Below are 16625 nucleotides of genomic sequence, written 5' to 3' on the forward strand. Positions count from 1 at the left end.
TGTCCATCAAATAGTCAAAGGGCGGCATGTCGAAGCAACGATTTTTTCAAGTTTCCTTTTTCTTCTCTTTCAAGTTTCCTTTTTCTCTCTCTCTCTTTAACAGGATATTTTGGATGCACTAAATAACTGACACACGACAGTCTCAAACAATATTTCCGAAAGATATATTAAGACTATATGATGAGATATCCTTCTTATTATTGTAACATTACTTTGTGCAAATAAATGATATGTTTCTAGAGCGAAAACATAAGTTCTATAAATTCGAAGACCCTATTTCTCCTTTTGAACTGGAGTAATCCTTCTAAAAAGTAAACAAAAGAACAGAAATGTTTCCTTAAACAAGAGACAATCCTCTCTTGAATAACTTTCGTGTACCACGCCAGGTATAGAGTCTGTCCTTCAAAGTTAACAATTCGAAGTAGTGACAGAAAACATTTGCGATATTTTTCTAATATTGCCAATGTGAATCTCTGCGAAGCAGGCTGGGTCATATTTAAATGAAAGACAAATTTTGACCATCTTCTAAGAGCATGTCTGGCATAAACTGAGCTTGTAGAAAAGCTAATTCAACTTCTTACATAAAAAAAAGAGATAAAAAAATAGAAAAAAAAACTAGTGTTCATCACAAAAAACTGTTTTCCTCTTAAAAAGTTGAAGTTCAACCTCAGCAATGTTCGTAATTTAATCACAGTCAAAAATATCTTCACCTGCTAAGATAGTAATATAGTGCGATCATTGCGCGCGGTGAATGCATGTTTTTTGAAAAAGGAGCAATTCTGGATAAAACTACTGAGGACAGGGCCACTTATTTCTATCTCATTAAATCACCACACATCCTTTTGTGTTCTGCCTAGTTCTTCAGAGCATGCCCATGGAGTGGACCTCAGTGGCCCTGTATTCTGTAGTTGCTCCAAATTCTGGTATTTCATCAATATCTATATAATAACGAAGCCTCATTTTGTAACTTCTTACTTATTTCAAAGCAATAAGAGTGAAAATGATATCACTACTGGGTAGCACCACTGTAAACAAGAGAATATTACCACTTCCGGAACGACTTTCTACACGCGCGTCCTCTGTGGTTCCGCCAATGCCTTCAAATATAGCCCCTGTTTATTCTCGGACTCTTTTAGCTTAATGTTTCTGTTCATATCTATGCTATTCAGGCTGTAGAACTATGAGAGGCAGCTGTCTCCGAAAACTTCAGATAATAGCCCGAAAAATTCAAGAAATAACTCTTAAAGAAATATGTTATGCTTTAAAATTTCCATATTTTTCTTTCATTATGACTAAGAAAATAGCTGTAAATTGTTCATAACTGCAACCTATATTCTTTTGAAAACCGGCCAAAGCCAGAGGAGGACCAGCAAGGCTGCTATTATTTGTTTTCGTTGGAGGACGCCAAACGGTTTCTCCAGTGGCGGAGATAATCCAAAGCATTGATCCACCTAGGGAAAGGGAACAATAACAGGAATAAAATTAAGGAAGAAAATGGTCTTTCGCTTTCGAAATATCCTCGTAATTTCTAATACATGGCGACGCACAAGTGACACCTACAAATGCCATGGTCGAGTCGCGGTAACCAATTCTAGCACAAAAAAATTAACAGACTCAAGGCAGAAGTTTTAACGTCTGTCAAAAGTTAAGTACAACGTTAAGTCCCCAACAAAGATTTGACATCCACTCAGTTGCGATTCCGCAATCGCATGATCTGATGATTAAGTAGCGCGGAGTTAGTAAGCAAGCTAAGCCACAGGTTTACCAGATTTACTTGTGACAATCGCCCTGTGTGCAGCTACGATCCGCAGTACCAAGAGCCTCCCGTGTTTCATCCATTGAAGAAAGAGAAGCGTCGAATATTCGAGCATTCGCGCCTCCGATTTCGCGCTCGGATGACCAATCAACCGAGTAACATGAAACCTAAAGTTGATTATCTGAGGAAAATGGTGAACGAGCTACACCCTCAAACATAATGTACAGGAAAAAATTCTGATTGATCGGCTGAAAACGAATGTATTTTCATGTAACACGAGAGCAAAGTTGTAACACGTTTGCAAAGTTGTAACAGGAGTAAAAATTACAAAGCGCGCGCTCGCTTTCTTGCAATTTTGTTGTCTTTAAAAAATCTAGTCGTGCTTATGAACACCAAATTGCACTCGAAATCATGTTATTACCTATACTGATTTGTTGGTACACCTCATTGAAACACCACTTGCACTGTTCTCTGTTCATTGTTAATTGTCATTTTGTACGCGGCATTTCGGAGACCAAAATTGAGAGCAGCAGCAAAAGCACTAAGTATCCCAACAAATGAATTTGGGCGTGTAAGCCAACGCTTAGTTGATCGTGTATTTGACAAGCATCACACAGATGGACTGTTCGGAATCAAGCGAAAAAAATTTCCTGAAAACCGTGGCCCAAAACACCACAATGCCAATCGAAAGGTTCGACTCGTATTGGGGGCATCGTACTTCTTATTTGTCTGAGTATACCTATGTCATTCCCTGACAACATCTTTCTTAGAATATCAAATAAATAGGTAAACAAATAAATAATTAGAACAAAAAGATACAAAATAGAATAAAATTCAGAATAAGGTGTTCCGTACCTGAGCTTTTCCTGTTCATCGTGTGCCATAAGCTCGTATGTTCTTGTGGGAGTCACCACATTGAAGCAAGCATTGTTGATGTCCTGCTGTGAGGGAGGCTGGTCTTGGACGGCAATAATTACATCAAGATCTATAAAGCTACACAAAAAACGAAACAAATTTACATTTGTGCCACAATTGGCAATACGTCGCAATTTGATTGGCCGATTTTCCGTCGTCGATAAGAGAACAGATATCGCTGCTCGCAGCAACGTGTCACGCAATGCTTTTGATCAGCTCTCAAACCTGAATGATTCGGAAATTTATCCAAAGTTAACGTCGATATTTTGGCAAAAAACAAATCGAAAGTGGTTTAGCGTGGTCTGTACTTTTGTCGACAACGACATTTGTCATCACAAGTCCACAACATTTTTTTCACTGCGATGACGAATATCTTTATCTATAAGGGTACAGACCATGCTAAACCGATTTGTTAAATTATCAGAGGAATCCTAAAGACCAGACTGATTGTCGAATCAAAACTTCAGCAGTCTGCGGTTCCAGGCATTCAGTTAGAAAAATGGAGTTAATAGTAGTAGCGGAGCGAAGCTCCCTGGTTTTTTTCGCTCAACCAATACTATCGCACTTCGTTTCACTGACTGAATGTTTGGAACAAGTTATAGCTTCTGTAGTAAATAGTGCCAACTTTGGGGAAGGTAAAATGATCGTCCAAGAGTGGGTAGCCCCAAAAAGGACTGCTTTCGTTGACGATTACTTAAGTTTAGAGAACCTGGTAAGGGGTCATAGTTAGAGTCCACTAAGCACTTCCAATAGAACTAGCCGTTTTCAGTCGAATAGCGATATAATATGGCTGGCGTAGCTGGTGGTTCTACATACACGGCGAAGTCGCTATAGGCTTGGGACACGTCACCAAGCGCACGAAAACTGCCAGGCTCACATATAACCGCCAGCTACGCAGCGGACAGAGGATTGGAAAGAGGAATAGGGATTACTCGTGACAATTAACTATAGGATTTGGTTGTGCCTGTAAATACAGATTTGAAGAATTGTCTTCCTTATACCAAAGGTACTTACCCTCTTGGTGATGTGTTGTTATTTTTTTGATAATAGTAGAGCCTGCTATCCTTATCGGTTGAAAACCAGCGGCGTCTCCATTTCCGTCCCGTGAGGCCTTTCACGCCTCTCTTGCATAACCAGCCACGGACTTCACACAACTGATAAAGCAAAAAATTTACAACAAAGTGCAAAACAATAACATAGCGAATAAACATAGCAATAGTTTTGATTGCGTCTTGAAAGCCTTAAGGGTCCCTTCATGACAAAAATAGAATAAATGGCCTATGGCCTTTTAAATGAGAGGATGGTGCGTTTCATTTTAAGAGGAAATGTGTCACAAGCAGGAAAAAAGAAATGGAGCTTCATGTAAGCATTAGCGAGGATGCTGAACAGATCTTACCTTTGTTTTCGGTGCATTCTTTTTACCTCCCTGCGTCAGTAAGAACATTGGCAGCCCGTTAAAAGTTTCATACACAAAGCACACATTTCATGTAAGATAGATGCATGAGTAAGGAGGGAGAGTGGAGAATATAGAAACACCTAGCCTGTTCCAGGCGTTCAGTTAGTAAAATCGGAGCGACAAAGTACGCGGCGCATAAGTATCGGCGGAGTGACATTGTTTTGGAACAGTAAAAAAACATTGTTTTTTCGCTCTTCCGCGACTATTGTGCTGTTTATTATTCAATTGCGCTTCGTTTTACCAACTTAACCCCCGAGCAAGGTACGAAAGAGTTGGCTACTGTCAAAGAATCTCACTTCATAACTTGCTGTTGTAACTTCCTTTTCCGACGTGTCTGTCAATTTGGATTCTGCCTCTCCAAGCTTAACAACAACAAAATGTGTGAATATTTACAAGAAATTATAAACCCTTTCTTTAACCCTTTAACTCCCAGATCAAATGTGCAATTCTCCCTACTATCAACCATACAATTCTTATAATGTTAGTTCAAATAATTTAGTATTGGATCAACTAATTATCCCCAAATTGATCTCATTCATCATTCTCATCACTTATATGGTTGGTATTGTATAGATATTGTAAGGAGAAATTCTGTCTTGGTCACTCATGGGAGCTTAAGGGTCAGTACATCATCTTATTTAGACTCCCCTATCGACATGTTCCGGCCTAACTACAACATTGATTAAAAAAGAGACTGATAAAGAAAAGTAATTTAATCTATAGTACATAAATGAGAAGTCAACTACTACAGAAAACTATAGGATCGGGTTAATTTCTACCGAAAAAACTAAACTTCTTAGGTGATCCCTTAAGCTGTGTTTAAAAATTGCCACGTTTGAATGACTCCGTCATTCGGGTGGTACGGAGTTCCACATTAATGGCTCTCTTAACACTTTGGGAGGTTTATGCTGTTGGCAATCCTTCTATCATAACTGTGGGCTTCAGATCTCTTTTGAAACATATTAAAAAAGTAACTTGATGCCTGATTGTTCTGAACGTTTCAGATTCTGGAGGAAGCTTTAACTTTTTACTGTTCCAAGTGGAGGGATAAAGTTATTCCATATGTACCTGCATCCTCAAGTCTTCAACTAACATTTGCAGCTCGGTAATTTCTGCCTGTAATTCATCCCTTTCCCTGGCAAAGTCTGACTTTCCGAATTCCGCCATTATCCCCAGCTGTTCCAATTCAGATTGCATGTCCGTCTTCTCTTTTTCTAAGTCGGTTACTTTGGTTACAAGCTTTTGATAAGCGGCTCTCAAGTTCATGTTATCTTTCTCAAGTTGCCTACACAAGGGAAAGAAAATACCTACCATAAATTTTGGTATTTGAAGAATTGACTAACTAGGCGTAGGGGCTCTCAGAGAAAATGATTCCTAGTTATAATATTATTTACAAATAATACTGTAAATTTAAATTGGAAGATTTCTTGTCCCTGGTATCTCGAACTACCCACTATCTCGAAGCCGAGGTAACTCAGACACCAAACGCAACCCACCTTTCGTATCACAAACTTATCGGTCTCTCAAATTCTTAAATCCATTGAAGGAAAAAAACACAATAATACGACAAACAATAAAAACTTCTAAAGTCAACAATCAAAAAGACTCAACAAAAAAGTCAAAAAAATAAGTTGAATGAAAAGGACGTACTCGACTCTCAGTTGACTATCGCCATCTTCATGAGGATTTTCCTGCAGCCAATCAGAGACTCTCTTTTCACGAGTTTCAGAAGGCACGGTCTTACGAAACAAAAAATGAACAGATGAGCAAGTAAATAGTTATGCATCACCTCTTCCTATCATATCTTCGAGGAATGCAGTAACTTGTACTGTTGTGCGAGTAAAACTCCTTGCAGTTCCAGATTTCTACTCTTTTGCATTGGCCGTCATGAGCGTGGGAAGTAACAAAGGATTAGGCTGGTGTTGTTTTAGTATGCTCAGTAGACCTGTCTGTCATAAATGGCAGACCCTTTCTACATTGAGATAAGTGAGCCGTTTAGACTACAACATGTTTTACCTAAAAGCGAGGTAAAGAAGGCTAACTTGCTCGCATAAGGACGAATAACATATCATGCATACCAATGTCAAGAAAGGTAACGGATTGGTCTAGAAAACTCATGCCACCCTCTCGACCAATCAGACGCAAAACTAACACCAATCCCTTGCGAAAGCGTTTTGGCTACTCTATGGTTTTGTTTCCACGATACCCGTCCAACAGCGCTCTGCCGGCAGAAAAGTTGACTTGAGGGTTTAGGAGTTCATCAAAAAGGGAAGAGGCTTAAATGCGTTGAAATTATCCCAGTTTTAGACCATAAAAGGACTTGTAGTATCACTTATCAAATAGCAGTTGAGATTGGCATACCTCAATATTTCCTGGTAGCTCTGCGGACGAAGAGTCTGATGACCTGCGCTGAGGAGAAAAATCATAGATTACATAAGTATTGCAAAAAAGAAGTGAGATTGGAATAAACCACTCCAATCTGGAGTATATCAACTCAGTTGATAAAACCAGAACCACAGACGCAGCACCACAATTTCCTTAGAAACTTGCTTTAAGCAAGAAGGTCTTCTTACCGTTCTTTAAAGCTCAATAATCGTACAATTTTGTCAACAATTTTTACCTTGTTCTTTCCAGAGAATGAAAACTGAAACTTGTTTTTGAAAGAACTCAGTGACGACATCGCTGTACTCGACAAGTTGATGGACATGTCCTCTAGGTCTTCCTCCCCATCCTCTTCTGGTATCGTTGATTCTTTTAAATCTTCAAAGGCGGCACTGACAACTTTTCTTCTGTCTCGGTCTCTTTCCAAAAGTTTGCTGCGTTTGGTGTCTGCTTCTTCTGACGCTGTTTCTTGGGATGCGTGTGTAATTTCCTTACTCGTATCATCTACATAGACTACAAATAAAAGCAAATTTAACATGGTCAACCTTGAAATAACATGAGCACGAAAAATCTCGAGACTGACAAGCATATGGTTCTTTTAATTATGTATCAGAGAATTTAATTATTTATCACTTCAAACAATTGACCTAACTTTTTTTTCTTCAAAGAACCTGTTACAATTTGAAGGGTTCGAACTTTCTTTTGAAATCAAAGGTGCGCGAGGAAATAAAACGACCCTTCAAATTTATTTTTTTCAGAGGGTGACAGTAGCAAATTGAGGTTTGTCATTTTTGTGAAGGGTTTAAGTGGGAAGGGCAACAGAGAAACGTTGGAAATTAAGTCACCACAGACTGAACTTGGTTTGGCATTTGATTGGTTGAGAAGGTGGCGTACATTTTCTAGACCAATCACAGAGTGATTTTCAAAACCAAAGAAATCCCAAATTAGACTAAGTTTTATTACCTTGGTTGTTACCGCTGACCGTAGCATCTGCAAGGGGATTTCCCAGCATGGCCACATTTCTGTACTCTAGTGTTTTCATTTCATCAATAAATTGAGACCATGTGCTGTGGCCAGAAGAAAATAATGAGTATAAAATGGAAATGGATCCCTACGAAATAATCCATTTATCTTAATCGGACTCTTATTGGCTCGTTGCAGGTATTGTCCTTTTGTATTGTGCACCCAAAAGAAATAAGGGTTAGATTTGTTGCGTATTTGCGTATATTGCGTACTGTTTTCTGGATCCTGTAGACACATAAGACTCACTGGAATAGTTTAACGTACCCAGGCAGGGCGTGAAATTAATTTTTTTTTCTGATAGCCACTTGGCTCCTAAATTCTTCAAAGTGGTAGCCAATTCAAAAAAAGGTGGTCGCCATTTTCAAAGACAAACAAAACCTTTTTTACGCTGTCAGCGTTCTAGATTGAACCTCAAAAAATTAAGTTAGGAAAAAGATCTTTAACGAGCAACAAAGTGGACACTAGGATGGTTGATATACAACGTTTAAGCTCAACTAAATCCAAGATGGCGTCCAGTTATCGATAGGGATGCATGTGCTGCGTTTTGGAAACAAACTTTACGAGGAAGTTTGCCGTGGATTTATCTTTGCAAATCTTTTTAATTCACTTTATCTCTTGGAAAGGTTATGATAAAACATTCTAGTCGCCAATTTGGCGACTAATTTTCAGGATTTGGTCGCCAATTTGGCGACTAATTTTCAGGATTTGGTCGCCAAAGTGAAAAATTTAGTCGCATTGGCGCCTGTATTAGGCGCAATTTCACGCCCTGCCAGGGAGGGTCACTCTCTTTTGAAAGTTTTTGTTAAGCAACTGCAGCCTGTAAAGGTGTGGTTTTGACCAATCTTAGTTAAGTTGTGCATAGGTTACAAATGTTTTGTCCTAACATTGCAAAACACAAGGTTTGGAAATAAGCATGTTTTGTAGCAGATGTAGGAAGACAGGAAATGAAAAGAAATCTGTTGAATTAGGGGGGGATGTGGGTCACACAAGCATTGCATTTTTACAGCCATAAACTAGAAAAATTCTTTTGATAAATTTTTGAAGCAATTAAGTTCTACCAAGCCACACATACTTGTGGTACATCAAAAATCTTGTTCTAACGTATAATACCCCTAAGTTAAGCAATGTCATCACTCATCTTAGTTAAGTGTATGTGCAATGAAGACATCACATCCTGATTTTTCAAAGGGTGGATAAAGCTATCCACTGAATTAATTTCTATTCAGTGGACAGCGCAGTACACTTTGTTAACACTTGTCCTCTAGCGATTTGTCCATTGAATAGCATTATTTGCCCTGGAACAACTGGAGTCAGGCTAGGAAGGAAGCCATTGATAACACCTAAAGTCATGGCTGTTTCAACAAATATCATTGTCAATTGCAGTTGTCCTTTACTTATGACTTACTGTTTAGAACGGTCAGCCAATTTATTTGATTCCCTTGGTTTACTGTTTTCTTCTTCTTCTTCTTCTTCCTCCTCTTCCTCATCACTACATTCTGCCAGTTCAGACAACCTTGACTTGAATTCTGCCTCACTAAGATGACTAAAGTTGCTTTGCATATCATCCTCACTTTGAAATGACGGAAAGGAAAAAAAATTATTAGAATCATTTTTTATTTAAAAAGACATAATCAATAACAAGATTTTTCAAGCAAATGGTATTTAATTTAAAAAATGCAAAAACAAAAAGCAAATGAATGGAAAATGAGTGAGGCTCATTTTCATGGTCTTGGGTTTTAACAATTCCATTGGTAATACCAGTAATTATTTAATAGTAACTTGAACCCAAGTCTCAACCTCTAAGTGATGCTCTATGCCAGATTGTTTACACAAAATTGTTAAATACGTAGCGGACACAGTAGAGGTCAGTTTTGTTTCTGAAAAAAAAAAAGCCTAAAATTTGAAAGGAATAAGAGGAAATTCATAGGGTACAGTGGATGTCTGAGGAAAGAGTTTCTGTCGAGGAATTACTACGTTTCGGCAAAACCATGTTTTTCCCTGTCCAGGGGCCCCTAACAGTTTCTCTCTAAATAAATCAAAATTTATCAACCCTTTCACCCTCTGAGAGTGACTTTCCCCTTAAAGTATCACTGTCTGCTTAATTTAATGAAACATAAAGTTCCTTTAATAAAAGAAATGACCACTGACGAAAGAAGTTCATGATCAAAACAATTATTTTATCCTAGTCAATTACCATAAAAATTTAAAGCCAACAGTATAGAGAATATGCATTCTGATGTTAAGGTGTAAATGGTAAACATGCAAAGAACTTACTCTGCTCTTCCCTCCTTAATAAATTCACATCTAACTTTTGCTCCAATCCTTGCAGATACAATCTTCTTGGAGAGGGGTTTGAATTCCATCTCCAAATCAAATCTAAACTCATATATAGAAATGCTAACCGTTATTAAAATTCCAAAGAGATCTAAGGAGTGTGGGAGATCCTTGCAGAAGAATGGGTAGACATCACAAAGAAGCATACTTTAGGGGTTCACTTAAAGCCCATTAGCAATGGTCTGTTGCCCCCTGAAAGACCACTGACATCTCTTTAGCCTGTAAGCAGGATCTCAAGTTTGGGTTTTGCCTTACAGCACAGCTACCTATTTCACCATAGGCAACAGCTCATGAAAAAAGTAACCCCCGGCACTTGATAGTTATTTACACAATGATAACTGATTGAAAACTTGATGTGACAATTATAATGGCCATACTTCTCTACTCTCTAACTATTTTCAATTTTAATTACTGTTTTTCAAATAATTAGGGACCAAAGAATCATACACTTACACTTCCATGTCAAGAGAGGCATACTCTGCCATGTTACAAGGGAAAATAGCAAGTTTCTTCCTTGCATCTGCAGTAACCTAAAAATAAATTATACTACACATGACTATTGAGCAAAATGTTCCTTGTGATGATTCCTTGTCTTGTTTATATGCATTAAATGTAATTTAACAGAGTTGACAATGAAGAGGATCAGTGTTCTGTAGTAGTCAGCCATTTTTGTATATGCACATGCATTGGGTGATTCCATGTACTCTTCGTTTGAGGCGTTCTTGCATGTGCTTGGAGCGTGGACTTCTGTGTTGTTTCAAGCGGCAGCTCATTGTCCCCACCCCTTACCTCCCTCTTTCATGCAGACCTGCTGTAATACTCTGTATAAAAAAAATATGCTGGCTACAAATAGGTCACAAGAACACTTACATTTTCAAGGACGAACATGTAGTCTTTCTTCCTAAACATGACTCCAGTAAAATCCTGAAAATTTATGACAGTCAAATTTAGGCTGAGCTCATTATACATCTTATACATGCTGATATCAAAATGTACCCAATTTAGTTGCCATCTAATCACAAAAAAAAAGCAAGGCTGTGTACCAATTGTTGCAGCAAACCTGCAATCTCATGGCTTTGTTGGAATAAAGCCCCAGCTGACTTCTGACACAAAATCAAATTCTCCTTGTGTTTCACAAAAGAATACAAGTCTGCTAGGAATGAAAACTAGCAGTCTATTAGAGATCACTTAGGGCATTGTTCCTCAAACTTCAAAATACCTTGTAAAGCGTGACAACCAAGTCCACGGAGTTGGGTGGAAACCAGTTGGCAGCATAACTAACAATTCCTGTCTTTTCATCAGTAATTGACACTTTTGAAGTGGGCTGTTGACAAACGCACAAAAAAGTAATGTTATATTTTGATGATCCTTAATTCTACTAAACAAATTTCATGGATGACAAAATTGGTTGACACATTGTATCACGCAAAACACTTCTTTTGCTTCTTTTGATTCTGAATATCAACATTTCACTGTGTAAAATTTACAGCAGTTAAAAATGAAATTATTTCTCCCTCCCTCCCCAATTATCAGACTAATCACCAAACTTATCTATCCAATGTTTTATGGCTACCTTTTCCACATTTATGATCTGAGCTTTTGTGCTCCTATCTCATGACTTTACGATTTCTTATAAACTAATTTTGCAAAGAGTTGATGCTTGTCATTTTAATGTCTTACACCATCTGGCTGATAGTAAAATCTTTTCTCATACTGAGCCCTTGCTAAATGATCATTAATTGTGTAAAGAGAAGTAAAATGTAACTCCTTGTAGAATATAATTTGATACAGGAGCTAAGAATTTGTTGGACATTCTCAATACTGCCAATATAAAATCAATTTCTAAAAATTGCTTGTAAACAGTAAGCTCAAATATAAGACTTCTTTTCTGCTTAGAGTTGTCAGAGTCCAGTGAACGTTACCATTGGTGCATGCAACATACCTTCTCTGATACTTTGGAACGGTGACTTCTGAACCAAACAATGCTCAAGCAAGAAGGCTGCCTGTTAATATTTTGAAGGCCAATTAGATTTAACCCTTTAACTCCCAAGATCTCATTAGTAACTCTCCTTAGTGTCTGCCAAATGATTCCCACAATGTTAGTGTGGAGAATTTGGTATCGGATCAATAAGTAAATCCATAATTGATATTTTTCTTTATTCTCATCACTTGTCTGCATGATACTGTATAGATATAGTAAGGAGAAATTCTGTCTTGGTCACCCATGGGAGTTAAAGGGTTAAGGAAATTAAACATATGGGTAAATTAATAAAATATGAGGGTATTTTGATCATATGTGCACCAGTCGCCTTGATTAATACTCTCCCAATGTAGATTGTATCTAATTTAGAAGGAACAACAAGACTTTGCCTGAATAGTTTGAGATCATTTTGAGGAAATTTTTAAATTTCAAAGTTACAGATATTGGCCGTTTTTATGCTAGATACGTTAAAGTTGTCTAAGACGTTAAAGTCGTCTCGAGACGACTTTAACGTCTTAGACAACTTTAACTTCTCTAGCATAAAAACGGCCATTTTATGGAAGCCAGGACTGCGATGACCCTGTCACTGACTAAACCTTGTTTAACCATTTGTAGCTTGTTCATTCCGTTGATTCAAAACTCGCGTTAAACTATAACATGTGTTACAACGTGATAGTTCGACAGCAAAGAATACTTGCATTGTAAATAAGTCTGATACGGCTATAGTATTAATGTTACAATAATTGACAAATTGGAATAGCCGAGCAGGAGGCAGGCTAATCAGACTAACATGAATACCAATTCGCTACAAATACCAGAATCAATTTAATAACAAAAACCGTTTAAATATCAAATGACTGTTCATTAGAATATTAAATAAATCCGAAACCCGCTTCACAACAATTATCGACACCTATGGAAGAAATTCGCGCTTTTCGCTATCTTTAATTCTCGCCAACACCGTTAACAAGCGCAACGAAAAGTGCTACAATCAAAATATTATTTAATAATTAACTCTTTCACCAAGTTTCCTGCATCAACATGTATCGCGGAGGCTTAAAATGAAATCCAAATCAATTGAAATTTTAAATACGGAAACAATAATTCAAATATAGTAAACAGGACTGAGTGGTCTCCTATTAAATTTTGACGCTATTTTCTTTGTCGAAACCGTCCATAAAATCGAACTGTCAACAGATAACCGGTGTCGGCGCGGACTCAAAACCTTTGGAGACATTCCAAAGGATCGAACGTTTTGACAACTAAGCTTGCCTTTGATATTGGCCTGATTGAGGGTAAACACAGGCTACTTTACTATTACAGAATTGTACTTAAGATCGCACTTACCATCTGTTGTTGCATTTTAAGTCGACGTATTCATAAGTGACTGTGAATCGAAATTTGCAGGCTTTCCCCTTAAGCGATTTTGAAAATGACTTTCGAACACGGTTACGAACGCTCATTGCTGTTATATTCTGAAGCAGGCGACAATTATCCAACTATAGTTGTATCCTATTTTTAACAAGTAGCTGAAGGCCTCATATAGGCTGGAAATCTACTCTTTCAATCGATTTCTGGGTATCACTGTTTTGATTTCCGCAGTAACATCCATCGCGCATATTTTAGATGACTTTACATTTGAGCGAGGTTTATTTCCGACTCCAGCGTCAAAATCCCGGATGACGACCAATTAGGCGGGAGGGGCGGACCTCAGTCTAGGCGGTACAAAAATGGTGAAGGCGTTTAAAACTGCAACTTTTTATTAAACTTTGCATTGATTTCTTTTCGTTTTTAAATATTTATCGAAAGGATTAAGATAAATAAATGAACGAATCTTTTGTCTCAATCACGATGTATAGTCAGGCTATCAAATGTATTGATCACGACACGTCGCGCTCAATACATTTGATAACGTGACTGTACATCGTGATCGAGACGAACGATACGTTCATTTATCTACAAACCACGACAAACAACAACATTTTATATGGGATTTTAACACATTCCTGGCTGGTAAAAAACTGATTCATGGGTTTTTCCTTTTAAAATAGCGCACACGCAATCTTGTTTGAGAATGTGAAAATTTCCCTTCCACACGTATTATCAGGAGCTGTTTACAAGAATTGAATAGAGGACACAGAGATAAAGGCGTTCTCGTTGTCTTCAAAGCTCTTAAACCCAAACCTTATCGGGCAGTTGAACGTAAGTAAGTTATTGAGGGTGGAATTTTATGAGTTACGTTGCTCATATTGCTGTTCATTGGAAAAAAGAGATGGAACCGTATGTCTCCCATTAAGGAACTTCTTCTAACGATTACATCATAACGCTTTCGATACTAGAAACAATGGGAAAACAACAAAGCTACCAGGGGTCACACTGGATTTTGCGCGCCTTAGTTTTTATTTTTTGGGTGCCTCGATTTTTAATTCATTACCTCAAAGTTAATGTATGCGCCCAAGATGGCTGCAACGTGTTACTTTGTTCTCATCATATTAGGTTTTTTTATTTGTTTTCCTACTCTCTTTCGATCATCATTTATCAATTTTTCGGTTTATGAGAGTCCTCTTACTTTATTGCTGAGATGTCATGGTCCTCCTCGCGCAGTTAGATTGGTGGATGGAAGAAACAAACTTAGGCGCTCGATTTGTACTTGGTGCAAACGTGGTCACTTGACGCTTGGTCTGCCTACAAAATTTGACCTTACTATCTTCGTGGACGTTGAATCTAATCCTGGTCCAACATCCCCTCGGATGGTGGGGATACATAAAGAACAAAACGCCTATCTGGGATATGAGTTCTCTGCGTTTTCGACTGCAACGAAATCGATGAATTGGCTTAATCACAATTTACAACACACTTCTCCATTAGTGCCTTTTGTTCGTCGTACTCAGAGCTTCTGCTACAACTGGAATCTCCCATGTAATTTACTTCCTCTGGGCAAAAATTGTCAAAGAAAGTTTAGAGGTTGCAGAGCGGGAAAAATAGTTCAAGAAAAGCGGCGACGCTTGAATTATATTCGAGCTTTGGTCTCACCCCAAGGCTGTCGATTAAATTCTTCACGATTTACATGCATGATGAAGACTCCTGTTGGATCGAATCTTAGAAATTTAATTGAACTTACTCCTAACCCGATTAAAAGCTACACACCAAGGGCTCGCTTCGTGAATTTTTGCTTGCTAAATGCTCGTTCAATTAACAACAAGACTACTATCATCAAGGACTTTGTCGTCGAAAATAATATTGATCTTCTTGGCTTGACAGAAACATGGCTTCAATCAGATGCTGACAATGAATTAATTATTCGTGATTTATGTCCTTCAGGTTATTCATTTCATCATGTTCCTAGACCTGGTTCTACTCGTGGAGGAGGAGTTGGCTTGTTATTTCGATCATCTTTCAACTTAAAGTTGCAGCCGCTCAAGAAGTTTTTGTCCTTTGAATATATGGATTTGTTATTGTCAAGTACAGTCGGTTTAAAACTCAGAGTTATTATTGTTTATCGCCCACCTCCCTCGACCTTGAATGGTTTAACACCCTCATTGTTCCTTGATGAGTTTTCTACGTTCCTGGAGCACTATATCGCTGATCCTGGTGGAATATTATTAGTTGGTGATTTTAATATACATGTTAACACCTGTTCTTCCCAACACTCAACTGAATTTCTTCAATTGTTGGATTCTTTCAATCTTACTCAACATACACATGGCTCAACGCATAAAGATCGACACACCTTAGATCTTGTGATTACAAGATCTGATGATAGTATTGTTTCAAATTTAACAATTGGTTCTCCTTTTGTCATCTCTGATCATGCTGCTGTTCACTTCCAGCTCTCGCTTAATAAGCCGCCGCTCGACAAGAAGATTATTTCATTCAGAAAGCTTCGATCTATTGATTTTGATAATTTCTGTGCTGATGTTATGAATTCGAGCCTTCCTGATCTTTTTGCCTCGTCATCGTCATCCTTGGATTATTTGATTGATCAATATAACAGAGTCCTTACTACCATACTTGAGACTCATGCTCCACTGCAAAAAAGTTAGTTACTTTGCGTCCCGCTGCACCTTGGTATTCTGAGGAGATAAATAATTTAAAGAGATCCCGTAGAAAACTTGAACGACGCTGGCGAATGACAAAACTTCCTTCTGATCGTAAGTTGTTTATTGAGGGATGTGATGCTGTCAACAACTTAATTCGTGATTCCAAGAAGAATTATTTCGCATCATTAATCAATGAGAATCAGTCAAATTATAAACAGCTTTTTAAGATAATTGATAAGCTACTACAAAGGAAAACAGATATTCAATATCCCCCCTGCAAATCGCCCACTGATCTTGCTAACAAGTTTATTAAGTACTTCACTACAAAGATAGATAGAATACGGGGTCATATAACGACTGCTGCTTTCCCTCATCGAGATACAGTTGCTGTTGTTGACAACGCCTGTCCATATTCTTTTGATATTTTCAAAATGGTAACAGCGGATGAAGTTCATACATGTATCATGAATCTGGCTGCTAAGTCATGTGCTCTTGATCCTCTTCCTGGTTATGTTACAAGAAATGCACTTAGTGTTCTGTTGCCTTTCATTTCCAAAATCATAAATATCTCATTGGAATCTGGTCAGATGCCTTCGCAACTCAAGGTTGCAATGTTACGCCCGCTCCTCAAGAAATCTTCTTTGGATCATACTCAATTCTGCAATTATCGTCCGGTATCGAATCTTTCATTTATTAGCAAAGCAATTGAAAAATTGGTAGCTAATCAACTTATCTCCT

The 16625-nt window shown here is 37.9% G+C and overlaps 1 protein-coding gene across 2 annotated transcripts; it reads right to left on the reverse strand.

Annotated features, from left to right (window-relative positions):
• Positions 1-142: 142 nt before the first annotated feature.
• LOC131794741 (myosin-3-like) lies at positions 143-13478 on the reverse strand. 2 transcript variants are annotated; one of them, XM_059112286.2, is made up of 17 exons: positions 13195-13478; positions 11809-11869; positions 11086-11190; positions 10737-10790; positions 10320-10396; positions 9807-9908; positions 8938-9102; positions 7473-7576; positions 6748-7022; positions 6489-6536; positions 5778-5866; positions 5196-5412; positions 4424-4489; positions 4068-4097; positions 3686-3825; positions 2612-2749; positions 143-1451 (listed from the first exon to the last, which is right to left on the reverse strand). In XM_059112286.2, exons 1-17 carry the CDS (start codon positions 13308-13310, stop codon positions 1382-1384), a joined length of 1857 nt encoding a protein of 618 aa, XP_058968269.1. In that variant the 5' UTR covers positions 13311-13478; the 3' UTR covers positions 143-1381. The 2 variants fall into 2 exon arrangements, with proteins under 2 accessions (XP_058968269.1, XP_058968270.1); XM_059112287.2 differs by lacking the exon at positions 4068-4097.
• Between the last annotated feature and the right edge of the window lie 3147 nt (positions 13479-16625).

The sequence above is a fragment of the Pocillopora verrucosa genome, chromosome 4, assembly GCF_036669915.1.
Source record: "Pocillopora verrucosa isolate sample1 chromosome 4, ASM3666991v2, whole genome shotgun sequence".
Taxonomy (NCBI): Eukaryota; Metazoa; Cnidaria; class Anthozoa; order Scleractinia; family Pocilloporidae; genus Pocillopora; species Pocillopora verrucosa.